General features: G+C 43.5%; 1 protein-coding gene across 1 annotated transcript in view; it reads right to left on the reverse strand.

Moving 5' to 3' along the window:
• Window positions 1–13,882, reverse strand: part of Cdh13 (cadherin 13) — a 967,076-nt gene that overhangs the window by 585,259 nt on the left and 367,935 nt on the right. Inside the window, exon 3 of the mRNA XM_051201850.1 lies at window positions 8,433–8,641. Coding sequence (XP_051057807.1) covers window positions 8,433–8,641 — 209 coding nt within the window. The remainder of the gene's footprint in view (window positions 1–8,432; window positions 8,642–13,882) is intronic.

Here is a 13,882-nt window from a genome sequence, read left to right on the forward strand (position 1 = left end):
TAGGACAACACTTATGGATATTATTTAAATTTGAGGGACTTGATTTCAAGTTCAATTTTCCTTTTGTTGGGGGCTGGTTTTATGTGTATTGACTTCCAGTAAAGAAGTATACATCACTCCTAATTAACTTTTAAACACTGCCAAGTCTTTGGTGTTTATTAAGTAGACCAAGAGAAATAGAGTTTCTCTTCCCTAAAAGTCCAACCATTGACTTACATAAACAAGGCACCTAGTGATAGGAATTGCCACCAAATTGCTTGTGGGATGTTAGAAGGGAGGGCAATTGGTCATGTTGGGCAAGAACAAGGATTAGTGTTCTCAATTTGCCTCACTCACTGAGCATATCTTATGGATCTGGCTTTGACAACCCAATCATGAGGAATAATTACCATCATCACGGCCCTTAAACATTTCAGTCATTGTTCTGAGTGTCTTTTCAGGTAATTCATTCTGTTACCATGACATCCACATGAGGCTAAAGCACTGATAAACCCATTTTACAGCCAAGGAAACCAGAGCAGAGGGCACATTTAGTGTTGGTATTCCTGCCAAATTTGGCCAACATCACTTTTTTAGTATGCCACCTGGTGCCAATCCCAGAACTTAGAGGCTCAGAATTGAGATGAATGCAAGCACAAAAATAAATAAATAAATAAATAAATAAATAAATAAATAGAAAAAGATAGGTAGTTTACATTTATTGGAGGAGATTGAATGAGACTATAAGAGAAACATGGATAGGAAGAACTAACCAGACAGAGGGGCCTTCAGAGAAGCATCACCAAAGAAGGGCTATCTAAGGTAGGCCTACAGTAGCTATGTGTCAGCTAAACTAGCTAATGCTGGCCAATAAGCGTCTGACATCATAATGGAATGACGTGGTGGCAGAGTCTGAAGAGAGAGGCAGCCACGGTAAAGGAGTAGGAAAACTTGGACACACCATAGTTTGCTATTAGGGGACACAAGTTTCAATGAAGGAGTGACGAGACAGGACCATCTTTCTACTCGTTCATTTCTTCCACACACATATACTAAGGACTGACTGTGTGGCAGGCACTTGCTAGGTGCTGAGGGAAGGGCAATGAGTGCATGCAACGAAAACCTGGAGGGAGAGTGGAGAGGAGGGCAGGAGAAGAGCCAGAGAGGGAGGGGCAGAGGAATGATGAGAGGAAGAAAATAAGGTGGAAAGAGGCTGTGTTCTCATCCTCAGGAGGTTTACAATTGGAGAACAGAGCCAGGCAGCAAGCTTGGAAACAGGGAATAACATACCATAAATGGGGAGGAAACACAGAAAGGAGAGGCACTCATGTTAGGAGGGAGCTACTCTGTGTGTGTGTGTGTGTGTGTGTGTGTGTGTGTGTGCGTGCAGGGGAGGCTCTCAGAGATGACATTTCAGCAGGGGAAGCCACTGAAGGCCAGAAGAAGTTGGATAGGTCATAGATGAGCTGCAGAGCCACTGCTGCTGTGCTGGGAGCGGTCTTTTCTGAGCTGCATTCTCTCCAGAGTCTACTGAAGGGTGGCTGAAGGGATTGGGTGGAGGCACCACGTGCTTAGATGATTTTTGTACCTGAAGACACATATAGCTCAGCAGCAGGTACCTTGGATTTTGGGTACAGTTTACAAGAAAGTAGATGGGGTGCATCCATATGCACTGTGTATCATCTTCCTGGTCATGAGGCCCTAACCACATAGACCAAGGAATCTATATTCCACAAATCCTCAGAGCTCAGGCTCTCAGATTCAAAATGACCAAAGCATGATCACTTCAATTCTCCAACCACAGTCAAAGTAAATCCTTGCAGGTTCCTTGATGTTACTTCCTGATCTGACTCTGTTAGGTTCTCTACTTCCTCTAAAGTCATAAGACTGCAACTCATGAACTCAGAATGAAAATGAGCGAATAATAAATAAATAATAAACAAATAGTACAGGGCCTGACAGGCTGGCTGAGAAAGGACGACTCTACATACGAACAAATACATTTCACCAGAAGGATTATAGCACAGAGATTTTTCCAAGTAATTCTCTGAAACTCTGTACACAAGTTAAACACACAAATGTAAGTGACTAGGCACAAATGCATGCACTAACGAATATGTGCCTGCACACACATGCACATGCACACACACACACACACACACACACACACACACACACACACACCCTTCTGATGTTCTCCATCTCTTTTTGGTCAGGCAGTGAGGGATAGACAGTTTAGTGACAGGAAGATACAGTTTGGTTTAGGCTCATTTTGGTAATTCAGGTTCCTTGTCAATCTCTACAGCCAGCAAACTTGTTTGTGCATGGGTGGTTAACCTGTCCACTTACATGATAACTCATAGCCCATCAAAAGACTAAAGATTAAACTGTCTTGGCCAACTCAGGTCTAAGGTAAATGTATACAGTTCAGCTGAGTTTTAGATTATAGGAAGCCCACTAAAGGTCCAGAAATAGTTTTTATAATTAAGCTACTAACAAGCCAAAGTCTGGATGCAGGGGTTTCTATTGGACATGACATCACATAGCCTGGAGAAAGAAGAGTAATACAGCCTTCCCTCAAAGGCAGGCTATGTTCCTCATCACTAAACTGGAACTGTACTGTAGTTTGTCTTAGAGAATCTTAATATTTTTAAAATATTGATTAAAATTATTTGACAATTCCATGTATATGCTTTTCAAAGTATGGAACTATGGACCTGGCGACTATAGTCTCTCCAGTTTGGTGTCACACCTATCGCTGTGAGACACCTGCTTTCTTTGAACTACATTTTCTGCCTCTACCACATCCCAGCCTCTGGCTCCCTCTTATAGCTTCAGTTGTTAAATTCGACCTGAAGCTCTTCATATGTCCACTGGGGGTGCTATTCATACCCTGTTGACCCATCTCTTGCCTGAGGTCATCCGCTATGCTCAGTTGAAAGACACAGAGCTATGAATTCCTATTCTTATCCTTATTTCACTCAGAGTAATGAGTGACTTATCCGAAGTAAGTAGAGGAGTGGATATGTGTGCCTGTTCATTTCTGCTCCAAAGCATCTTGAGTTGTCCCATGTTAGCCACCAACTCCTGGAAATCACTGTCAAGATGTCTCAAGAGCCTGTATCTCAATGTGCACAGGCCTTACCAATATCTTGCCTATCTAATTCTGTACTACTCAGCCCCATTGATCTCCATCTTCCAGACCAGAAAACTTAGAATCATTTAGACACATATCTTGACCCAGTCTTCCTTCAAGTCACACTTTGTACATCTGGTTTCCTCAGTTGCTTCTATATAGTTGTAAGCTGTGTAGTGCAAGTCTCTTGACCCTTAGGCAGTAGCAGCACCTACCTAGAGTAGTATTCCTGTAAGCAGAGTAGTAGGGGATGTGTTTGAATAGAGGAGCCATTATTTCAATCTTCTCATTGCCAACTCTTGGCTGAGTTCTCATGTGTGAATATGGTAAGGGAATAACATGACCAACCACATAGGGAGAATGTAAAGATGAGAAAAAGACACCTATTAAAACATACATTGAGGTTTACACCCTTTCAAAGGTTCCATGAAGTAGAGTCTTGAAAAGAATAGTGGCCATGATTTTAACCATTCATTCTTATCTCTGCTTGAGTCAATACTGCCACAGTCTTTCACCCTGCCTGTTCCTCTGTCAAGGAACTACAAAGATCCTCATTGCTTTTACACTAGTCTAAAATTCCTCTTTCTGCTTTCCTGTGAGTTTTATCCAATACTACCTCTCTAGCCTCCTCCAGCCCCAAATGCAGAATGCTGAGATGTTGGGTTCCTACTTAAACAGGAAGTGCAAAGTGTGCTAGCTAAGCTTGAGGGGACAAACCTGCCTCTGATAGCGGTGACTGAAAAGCTCCTGAGTGACAAGATCAATCTCAACTCCTGGCTAGGAATGGAAGCAAGATGCACTGGTGGAGTAAAATTAAATGTGAGCAGGGTTCTCAGAATGTTATAGTCTCAGCCACAGGAACAGGGAGAGTCAGAATAGTATTGAATAGGGCCCTGTGACATTCCCATCTAGATCATAGCTACTTCTTTCCACTGCCATCACAGTCTCTGTGGGTGTGGCCTTTGTGTGCATGCTTAGTTCCAGACTGAGGAGATTGCTTTCCCAGCCTGGTCAGAACAATGGAGTGAGGGCTGAGTCTCCATTCTGTGATCTGCTTGCTGTGTAGACACCAGACTGCATCTCAGACTCCTCACCCATGAGGATGATGTTGTGTTCTACCTTTGGCATGCTGTGGGATGAAAGGAATGAATAAAACAGGAGAGGGTTGAGCTCATGGCGCATTACATAAGCACCAGCACTGGTCATTACTGTAGCCCCAGCTAATGCTAACAGTTACTGCTGCATATATTGTCTCATTTGATCCTCATGAAGACCCTGGGAGGTCCATTACCATCTCTTCTTTATGGATGATAAACTCAAACTAAGTGGAGGCTTGGGAGGCACAGCAATTTACCCAAGGTCAAAGAGCTAAGGAGAGATACATCCTGTAGGCAATTAGTCATTTCCCTCAGGAGGTATGACCTCATGGCACATTCCTCACTCTCCAAAGGGATTATCCTTCAAGGGACAGCTCAAGCCTGGAGAGGGCAGCACCCAAAAGAGCCCAGAGGCATGGGCTGAAGAGCCAGAGTGGCTATGCAGAGATCTCACCAGTAACATTGAGTAACCTTGGACGAGTCATTCAGTCTTCACAGATCCTCCTCAATAGGATGAGGATAGGGGCAAGTGCCTCAAATTTGATATATTACACGAGCCAACAATTAGAGTATACAAGAGAGGGACCCAGGACACAAATAGCCCAGGCTTCTAGACCTCTCCCTTCTCCAAAGGCACACAGTGTCCCTCAAATTTACAACCCTGTTTAGTACTAAAACCATCCCTCCATACCTTTATTTTCCCTTCCAATAGGACACCAGGGCAATTCATGAAGTTATGGTGTGAATATGAAATATTCCTCCTAGGTCCATATGTTGACTACTTGGGTACCAGCTAGTGGTAAGATTTAACAATGTTCTGGAATCATTAGGAAGTGGGGTCTAATTGCAGAAAGGAGGTTACCAAGGGCATGGCTTTGAAGGTTCTGCCATGTACCCAGTCTTATCCTTTCTGTATCCATATCTCACATGCTGCTGCAACCATGATGCTCTTACCCCACCATAGTCTTAGAATCCGCAGAGCCAACATATCTGCTGTGAAATCTCTGACACAGTGATCCCAAATTAACTGTCCCTCTCTTACATTGTTCTTATGGTATTTTAGTTACAGTGACAAGAAAGCAAACTAATACTCCTACTTACTGATAGTGTTCTGTAGCCTCACCTGCCTGATCACACACATTGGGGCCTTTTAAAACACCTGCCACATAAGCATGGTGAGGACCTCAGATCATTTTTCCAGGACCCATGTAAGGAGGCAGCAATGCCTGTCTGTAACCTTGGAGGCAGAAGGGTCCCTGGCGCTCACTGTCTAAACCGGCTAAACTGCTAAACTTCACAATTGTGCAGGGGGCAGCTTGTCTCAAAAAATAAGATGGAAAGTGATGAGTCTCAGGTACACCAGTGCATGTGTATCCCCATGCATGTGTGTGCATACCTATATAAACACACAGACATACAGAGAGAGACAGAGAAATATGACACTGACTCTCCAGAAGGACCCTTTTGCTGTCTGTTGTTTTCCCATATTGCAATCCCTTTCCCTTTTTCCTTTTTCGAGGGCTTTTGTTATGGACACATCTGAACATATTTAAACTTCATAAAACAATCTCAGCTAAGCTTTGTCTCTGGTGCCTTTAGACAGTTGCAAATGGGAACCAAACAGGGAAACAGGGCTTGGGCAAGCTGTGCTGCTGGAAGACATGCCTGGGGCCTCAAGAGACCAAAAAATATCATAACCAGATCGTTTGGTCATGAACTCCAGTCCTTCAGGGGAGACCTTGTCCTGAGAAGTACCCAGAATGCCCCTTCTGTCTTTTGAACAAACATAGTATGGCATTCTTTACTTACTATAAATAAGAACCACTAATCATGGTAAACAATGTATATTGTAACCATTCAGTCCTTTATGTAACCATCCCCTCTCTTGATCTTCATATCATTTACAGGCTCCTGAGAAGCATTCCCCCCCCCCCACAGTCTGGCAGTTCTGTTGTTTGAATTATTTGCCAAGTTGCTGTATCACAAGTCAGTGAGATGCTGTGAAAATAGCACCAGCTAAGCAAGAAACAGGCTTGCCTTTGTCTGTGGATGAGTTTCCACGTGGGTGAGTCCAGTTACCAATGTCCTGCTGTCTTTAGAAAGATCGGTGACACTGTTGTTTTGCTAAACAATGGGCATGCTGTCAGGTGCCTTCTAAATATTTATGTTTATAGTTTAGTGCTGCTCTCGGCCTTGGTCACACATCTTTGTTGGTGGACATCAGTCTCTGCACAGACTCCTAACTGGACACCTGTACCAACCCCAAACCCAAGGCTCAGGGAACATGGTGGAAGAGGGGCAGAAAGAATGAAAGAACCAGAGGATGGGGAGAAGTGTTATAAAATGTTGTCTTCTGGATGTCACACAGTCTTTGCACTCCAGAACTCATGGCAGCTTTAACTGCCTGCACAAGACTGAGCCTGGCAACATTCCATCATGGATGGGGGGGGGGGATCATGATCATCCATCTTTAGCTGAGGAACTACTGGAAGCTGATGGCTGCTGGGAGAAGGGCAGCCATTTTCTTCAGTGACTTGGCTACTAATAAGTGGCTCTTGATCAAGTAAATTACTCCAAATCCCAAGTCCATTAACAACCAAAATTAAACTCAGTGGGTCTTGAAGAAAAAAGATGCAAAATAAAAAGAGGGACTTGTTGGAAAGAAAAAACACAGAAGGACCAAGAGGGAGGGAGTAAAGAAATATTAGGGGTGACTTTGATCAAAACATTCTGCATACAGTATGAAATTATCAAATAAGAGATAAAATATCAACAGTATCAGCGACTCATACTCATGTGTATGTGTGTGAGAGAGAGATGGACAGAGAGACGTGTGTGTGTCGATCTCCCCTTAACTTTCAGATTCACAAACCCAAAGGAGAACCATGGAGTTCATTCTGCCCAGACATGGTAAATATAGTCCATCTCTAGAAATATCTATACATGATCAATTGACATTTATTCTACAAGTGCTATACTGGGAAAGACACTCTCATCCAGCCAGGGGCATTCAGCCACATCTGACATGAGCGTGGTAAAAGAATACCACAGCACAGGGGCCCCTTGTGAGCCATCCTAGCCTCTGTCATCCCTCTAGTCTGCAGGTAGAGAAGTTATATTGCTCTAAGAGTGTGGAGACACTATTGGCATGAAGCCAGCATTCATTGCCAGACTTCTCATCTCCCCAGCTCTGGCGCCATTCTCCCTCCACCACTGAGCTCCATTGCAGACAAGGCAGGCTTGTGAAGAGCGCCAGATGGAGACTCAGTGAGGGTCACAGGCTTCTTAGAGAGGAGAACCAGGACAGCAGGCAGGACAAAAGGCTATCCATGCCTAGCTGGGGGTGCCACCACTGTTGCTGTCATTGTTTTGTGGGAGTCTGCCAGAGTGTCTTTCAAAAGTCCTGATGAAGATACAGGAGTCAAGGAACCCCTAGAGAAGGAAGACTTGGTTGAAGATTATAGCCAAAGACCCTGCCTTACACAGTTATTGTGCTTATAAGTACCACTCATCAGATTTGTACACCACATGTGTGGAAGTATTGGGGACTTGCATATGAGCATCTGAAAGGGAATGTGTGCCAGTTCATGGCCAAGAAGTCATTCTGTGGTTAGTGTGCACCTTGTTATACAGCTGTATGAACCACTGTGTTCTTGGTATGCCAAATCATCACCCCTCTTTCTTAGATAATAGCACCTTCATTAATTTTTGAGTAAATATTGTCTTTTACTCCATGTCCATATGTTTTTCAGTTGGAAACATCATCAGGAAAAGACATGCGACCAACCAGAGTGTCAAAAATGATTATGGGGCCTATTCTAGGGATGGTTATCATGTGATATAATGAGCCAATGAGATCCAATGGTACATTTTGGATGGTGTCATCAGGAAAAGAAATTAGGTGACTTCAGCCTGGAAGATGCAATGGATTTGTCAGGGAACATTACACTGGGACACCTATATGATGGAAAAATGAGCAAGGTGGAATCAGAAAAAAGATACTTGATGCCTTTGTCTAGGGACCAGTGCATATCCATGCTTGGTGGAGAATGAAGTCCCACTACCTTCTCCTTCACCTTTCACTTTTGAGTTGGATTTTTGTCACTCATAGCAATGATAACAACCACAGATAGGTTCTTCACCAACATGATAAACATTATTTTCCCACATGATATGACTCTAACATTGCTCTTGCAATTCACACCAAGCAGTCAGGTTACCTGTAGGGAGCCCTGTATCTCTTTCCCCCCAATGATGACGAGTTCTGCCATGTCTTCAGCATGAGGAGTCCTCGCATGGACAAACAGCGTCCTGCCCACTGCAGTTATGTTTCTGAGAGCAACTAAGGTGCCATCACTGTTCACCTTGAAGTGTGGGCTTGAGACCTCATAGTGCAGCTTCTCATTGCCCTTGCAGTCACTGAAGGTCACTAAGGAAAGAAAAGAAACAGTGGAACAAAGTTAAGTAGATTGGACAGCTTAACACTTAAGATGTTGGTGATCTTTAAAATATGGATGGATGAGTGTACCACTTTTCCAGTAAACTACCTTCTACCTTGATCCAAGCCACTTGTCTAACAGTGACTTGGATTATGCTGATAGAGTTCACACAATCTAGACACAGCCATGGGTTTGGGGTGCAACTCAGCTGGAAGAGTGGAACATGTACAGTGCTCTACCTGGTCTTCAGCAATGTACAAACTGGGTACAGAGATAGGTGCCTAGAATCCCAGCACTTGGAAGGCAGAGGCAGGATCAGATAAAAATCATCTTTGACTCCATAACAAGTTTGAGACACAAAAAGGTCCATCTTTGATCAACTTTTAGTTTCTAGGCAAGCATTCAGCATTGTTGAAGCTGAGGAATGTGGCAGGTCCTGCCCCCAGGGGTTGTGAATGAAGTGAGGGTCAGATATGGTTGAGTTTGTTTGAAGGAAGTGACCTGGTTTTGCAATGTGAGAGTCTTTGTATAGAACCACAATAGACAGAAGCTTCAAAGATGATAATGAAGACACAATATCTGAACTGGAACTTGAAACTGAGTATACTAGCAGGCTCTGTAGAAGGTGGAAGGCATTGCAGCATTTAAGTATATATTCAAAGATATGATAGGCAACAAAATAAATATGAGGAAGGAATACAATGAGGGGCACTTATGAGAGGTGAATTGGAAATGAGTGAGAGAGGTTGGCAAGTGGAAGGGCAATCTGGAAATGTATTTTAGAAACAAATAGAAAAGCAGTAAATTGGGGGTGTTTATTAGAAGCTGTGTAGTATCTTACAGTATGGACTGTAAGAACAGTAGGGATGTGCTCTGGTTCTAGTGGAGATGGGGCTGGGAATCACACAAGAGCCCTTTGAAATCCTAGAGAGATCTACCTTAGACATGAGCTATAGGAAGTGGTTTGGAGATGGGCAAGAAGAAAAGCCAAGAAAATAAATTCCTTCTTGTTTGCTAAGGACATGTGGTAACAATAGAGATGGTGGTCCTGGGGACATGGGGAATGGGAAGACAAGGTCATGATTTAGTTGTGTGGAAAAAAATAGAGACATAGAGACCTTGGATGGGCCACCTGGGTCCTACACAATGTCACCAGTAGTGGCTGGTAACAGTGATCATGTTTCCCTTTGGAGTGAATGCCTCTGCCATGACTGTAATCCCACCATTCTTGCTCTCTCCATGCATTCTGTATCTGTTTGTCCGCCTCCCTTCTGCTACTGATCCTGAGGTTCTTTGTAGGTGAGCATACACTTGTAGCGTCTTATACACATGGTTGTATTTTCTTGAAGATTTGCTTTTCATTTGTGTGCCAATGTCTATGTATGCCATATGAGTGTAAATGCCAGTGGAGATCAGAAGGGGGTGTTAGAGCTCCTAGAACTGGAGTTACAGTCTGATGTGTATTGCCCAGTGGAGGTGCCAGAAATCGAACCAGAGTCCTCCAGATGAACACTAAGTGTTTTATTCTCTAAGGCCCCACTGCATTCCTGAAACTCTGGCTAGAACTAAATATATAGTATGCTTATTTTTATGAACATATATGGTTATGATACAGTTTAATGTATAAAGTGTGCACAGTAAGAGATTAATAACAATAATGAGCAATAAAAAGAACAATTATAACACTATTCTGTGATACAAAGCTATGTGGATAGAATCCAAACCACTATATTGATCCTAATCATAATATCATATTCCAGTATTTGGCTGTACCAGGTTTATTTAGTCTAGTAACAACGGACATTGCTTTTCTCTCTTTCTTTATTCTCCCTCCCTTTCCCTCTCTTTATCCCCCCCTCTCCCTTCTCTTCTCTCTTCTTTCTATTTCTGTCTGTCTCACTATGTATGTGTTTCTTTTTCTTTGACTCTGTCAGTCTCTTCATGTCTCTCAGTCTCTCTTTCTCTCTGTGTGTGTGTCTGTATGTGTGTGTTCAATTTTGAATCGAACATTTTTTAGATTGCAGCTAACTGTAGGTACCTAAAGCCAATGAAAGCCAACCCACCAATAAGGAGCAGGGCTCACCTGTTTTCAGTGCTCTACTTGACAGCCTCGTCTGCTTCATAGATCTGTTTCATGGGACCCAGAACACACAGCTCAGTGCATATTCATGGTGTCAGCATAGAGGTCTGTCTATCTCTCAGATCATGACACAGAATTTGACTGGTCCCTTCCCTTACTGAGTAAAATGGCTTCCCCTCCTCCATAGAGGCCACATCACCATCAATGATGAAACCACAGAGTCCACACCATATATTACATCTGCTGGGGTGGAATCACCTAGCAGATTCCCTTTTGTGTTTGAATTTCTTCACTCAACCTGACTTCTGAGAGGTTCATCCATGGGGTAGTTTTGTCAAATTACTATTCATCAGCCACTAAAGACTATATTGATATCATAGTAATAAAGTAATTACAAACTATCCTGGATCATAGTCCAGGATGTCCTGGATCATAGTCCAGAATGTAGCTGTTTTAATTCTATTGTCAACAAGCACTGGGTCTATTCTCAGCTTAGGTCTCTTAAAAATGTTACAACTGGGAACTTTATCCTTTATGTCTCTTGGTGACAATGTCCACTTGGGTCTTAGTGTACTGGTAAAGTGAGGAAAGATTGGATGGGCTGAAACAATCTTGCTCTTCCAGGAAGATTGCACTTATAATAACCATCACATTAGCTGGCAGTAATGACAGCTAGTGTGGATGGAGCATTCTTCAACACAAGGTTGAGAGCTAAGCATTTACACATACTGCCTCATCTTCATAAAGAAGAAAAAAAAAAACCATCACTCTGATCCCCTCTACCTGGAAGTGTCTAGGTAAGGTCACCATGGCTTGGGAAAATGGCAAAGACCAGCAAACACAGTTTGTAAATAAGAAATGGAGATAAGGACAGTGTCATCACTACATAAGGACAGTTCCCGAGTAGAGTAAAACCCTTCAGAGATCTGATCAGAACTGAATGTCAGAGCTCCATAGCTTCCTGATCAGTCCTGCTCCCACAGACCCACTCATCTGGGAAGTATACTGCATTCACTACCTCTTAGTCACACCATGTGATGGCTGGCTGATCTTGGTTGTCAACTTTACATCTGGAATAAACTAAAACCCAAACTGCTGGGCAGACCTATGAAGGATGTCATGATCATTTGAGGTAGAAAGACCCACCATAAATCTGGGCCATATCTCAAATGTTAACTAGTCAAGCCACAGCTTGTGATCCAGTTTAATGAATACCCTTGTAATATATGTAATCCTTCTGTCAGTGCTGGTGCTCTAGAGAAACCTGACTAACAAACCCCGTGAGCCAGCTCCAGGGCCATCTTTGCAGATGCTAAGGTGGACTTTGGTATCTGCAGTTCCCAGACTCTTGCTCAAGATTCCAAAGGCTTGCATGGCTTTGATTCTGGAGGTGAACTGTGCAGGGGCTGCTCATGGCCGACAATACAGAGCTCACATCTACTGAGAGCGACACTCCCAAATGGCAAGGCCTATAGAGATTTGCTGCCACATGGCTGGCATGAGTACTCTGGCCACAGCCCATAGACAGGATCAAAGCAGAGAGTCTCAGCTGTAGGACAGGGAAAAGAAAGGCAGAGGACTGTGCGAGTCCTGGATTCATTTTGAACTTCCCCATGTTCTTGCTCCTTCCCTGCTTATTTCCCTCCCTCTGCCTACATCTTCCATAAATACCGAACAGGAACCTATATTGTGTGAGATGCTGAGTTCATTGTGCTCACAAGAACCCGGGGTTCTTGACATTTAATGAGGACACAAATGTGAATCCAGCATTCTCGTGAGTAACAGAGGAGCTCTTTTAAGGAGACAGAACCACAGCATATGCAAAAGTCCCCTTGCACCAGTTGAATTGTACATAAGCAAGAACAGTCACAGAGGCTAAGGCAGGAAGCAAGAAGCAAGGAGAGGAGTGGGCCTGGGGCCTGGGGTCTGGGGTCTGGGGCCTGAAGATCACTCAAAGCCTTGTTCCTAAGGGAATCCTTGAGCTTTCTACACTGCCCCACCTGAGTCTTCGGAGGCCATGGCTTCTCATTGCAAAATGATACACAGCCATCAAAGTCTGTCATGCCTAGGCTGTCTGTCATCTCCTCCTGGACTCCATCACCATGCCTGCCACCTTCCCTGCTTCTGCAGCTTTCCTGTTTGCCTTCCCACATTTTGTTTTTGGTACTGGGTCTCGGTACTGGGTCTGGACAGGCAGAAGGTGCATTGGGCAGTTTTCCCTGGAAACTCCTAACTATCCACCATGATTTGGCTTCTCCTAGTTTCATTTCTGCTGCGGGGGTAAAATACCCTGAACAAACAGCAACATCGGGGAAAGAATAGTTATTTAGCTCACAACTCCTGGTTATAGTCCACTGTCGTTGGTAATAAGCATTGGATCCCCAGTGGTTGGTTCTCCTCCACTGATGCAATAAGCCAAATCAAACTGAATTATTAATACTAGATATACAGACCAAAGTAGAATGAAGCAACTCCTGGGTGACTTTCAGGAAGGCAGGAGAGGGGTCACAGGGTAGGTCTGGAGACCAGGCCTTACACACCCTGTAGGAATGGTCTTGAGCAGCTCTAGGGGAGGAGCTGACCCTTGGTGATATTTTTGAGGGGTGGGGTCTGGAAAGGGAGGAGTGAGACTGGAGAGGAGATTCCCAACAGTGTGGAAGTTGAGGCAGAAACTTAAAACATCATGTCCACAGTACAGAGCAGAGAGAATAAACACAAGGAACCTTGCTTGCTCCTATGAGCTTTCATAATATTCTGGGCCTCCTACCAAGGGGATGGTACCACCCATAATAGAGCTTCCTAATTAACAGTCAAAACAACCCCCACAGCCCCTTGGGCCCACCTGATCTAGACAGGTCCTTATTAAGACTCTCCTCCCAGATTATTCCAGGTCATGTCAAGTTGACAGCTCAAACTAACCAGTGTGCAAACCAACAGCTAACTTTTCTACATGCTCCATTCCTACTCTTTTCTAATACAAGGCCTTTGTATCAAACCATGTATCATACCATCTATCAATCATATCAGTATATTTCTACTTTATCTGTTTATTTTCACAGCCCAGAACAGAAATTGAATCTTGTTTTATTATCCATTTCAATATACTTAGCAATAAACAAACCACTTTTATTCCATATGAGAAGCTAATAAT

The sequence above is a fragment of the Phodopus roborovskii genome, unplaced genomic scaffold (assembly GCF_943737965.1).
Source record: "Phodopus roborovskii unplaced genomic scaffold, PHOROB, whole genome shotgun sequence".
NCBI classification, from domain to species: domain Eukaryota; kingdom Metazoa; phylum Chordata; class Mammalia; order Rodentia; family Cricetidae; genus Phodopus; species Phodopus roborovskii.